This window comes from Eimeria mitis, genomic scaffold (assembly GCF_000499745.2).
Source record: "Eimeria mitis Houghton genomic scaffold, Emh_scaff867, whole genome shotgun sequence".
NCBI lineage: Eukaryota > Apicomplexa > Conoidasida > Eucoccidiorida > Eimeriidae > Eimeria > Eimeria mitis.
Genome location: NW_013576386.1, coordinates 2,577 through 3,334, shown reverse-complemented (window position 1 = coordinate 3,334; position 758 = coordinate 2,577). Strand labels below are relative to the sequence as shown.

Below are 758 nucleotides of genomic sequence, written 5' to 3'. Positions count from 1 at the left end.
TGCTGCGCCCGCAGAGGCAGCAGCAGAAGCCGCGGCAGCAAGCCAGCAGCAGCGCCTCTTCTATATTTCGGGTGTATCTGCTGCTGCATGCATTCCCTGCTGCTGCTGCAGCAGCTGCTGCTGCAGCTGTTGCTGCTGCAGCTGTTGTTGTCGTTGCTGCTGCTGCTGCGGTGGGTCCCGCAGCAGCAGCCTCATCATCATCATTTGCTGCTGCTGCTGCTGCTGCTGCAATGTTTGAATACTGCATGCAGCCCCAGTGCACCAGATGGCCGCTGCTGCTGCTGCTGCTGCTGCTGTTGCTGCTGCTGCTGCTGCTGCTGCTGCTCAGCTGCAGCAACCCGGCGCTGCTGCCGCAGAGCGCGCAATGCTGTGCTGCTCTAGCAGCAGCAAAACTCAAACACTTGCTGCTGCTGCTGCTGCTGCTGCTGCTGCTGCCGTTGCTGCTGCTGCTGCCGATGGAGAGAGCATGAGCTACCTTGCAGGCATCGCACTGAAATGGGTTTGCTGCTGCTGCTGCAGCACCTGCTGCTGCTGCTGCTGCTGTTGCTGCTGCTGCTGCTGTTGCTGCTGTTGCTGGTGCTGCTGCTGCTGCTGATGCTGCAGTTGCATCCCCGTTATCTGCCGCAGCTACTACTCCTTCCGTTGCTGCTGCAGCTGGCTCCGCTGCTGCTGCTGTTGCTGCTGGTGCTGCTGCTGCTGTTGCTGCTGCTGCTGCTGCTGCTGCTGCTGGCTGTGACGGCAGCCCCAGACAGGCTGCA

At 61.5% G+C, this 758-nt stretch overlaps 1 protein-coding gene across 1 annotated transcript in view; it reads right to left on the bottom strand.

The window, feature by feature from the left end:
* Nucleotides 1–758, bottom strand: part of EMH_0024090 (uncharacterized protein) — a gene marked incomplete at both ends in the record, with an annotated part of 9,151 nt that overhangs the window by 8,208 nt on the left and 185 nt on the right. Inside the window, one exon of the mRNA XM_013502250.1 lies at nucleotides 3–758. Coding sequence (XP_013357704.1) covers nucleotides 3–758 — 756 coding nt within the window. The remainder of the gene's footprint in view (nucleotides 1–2) is intronic.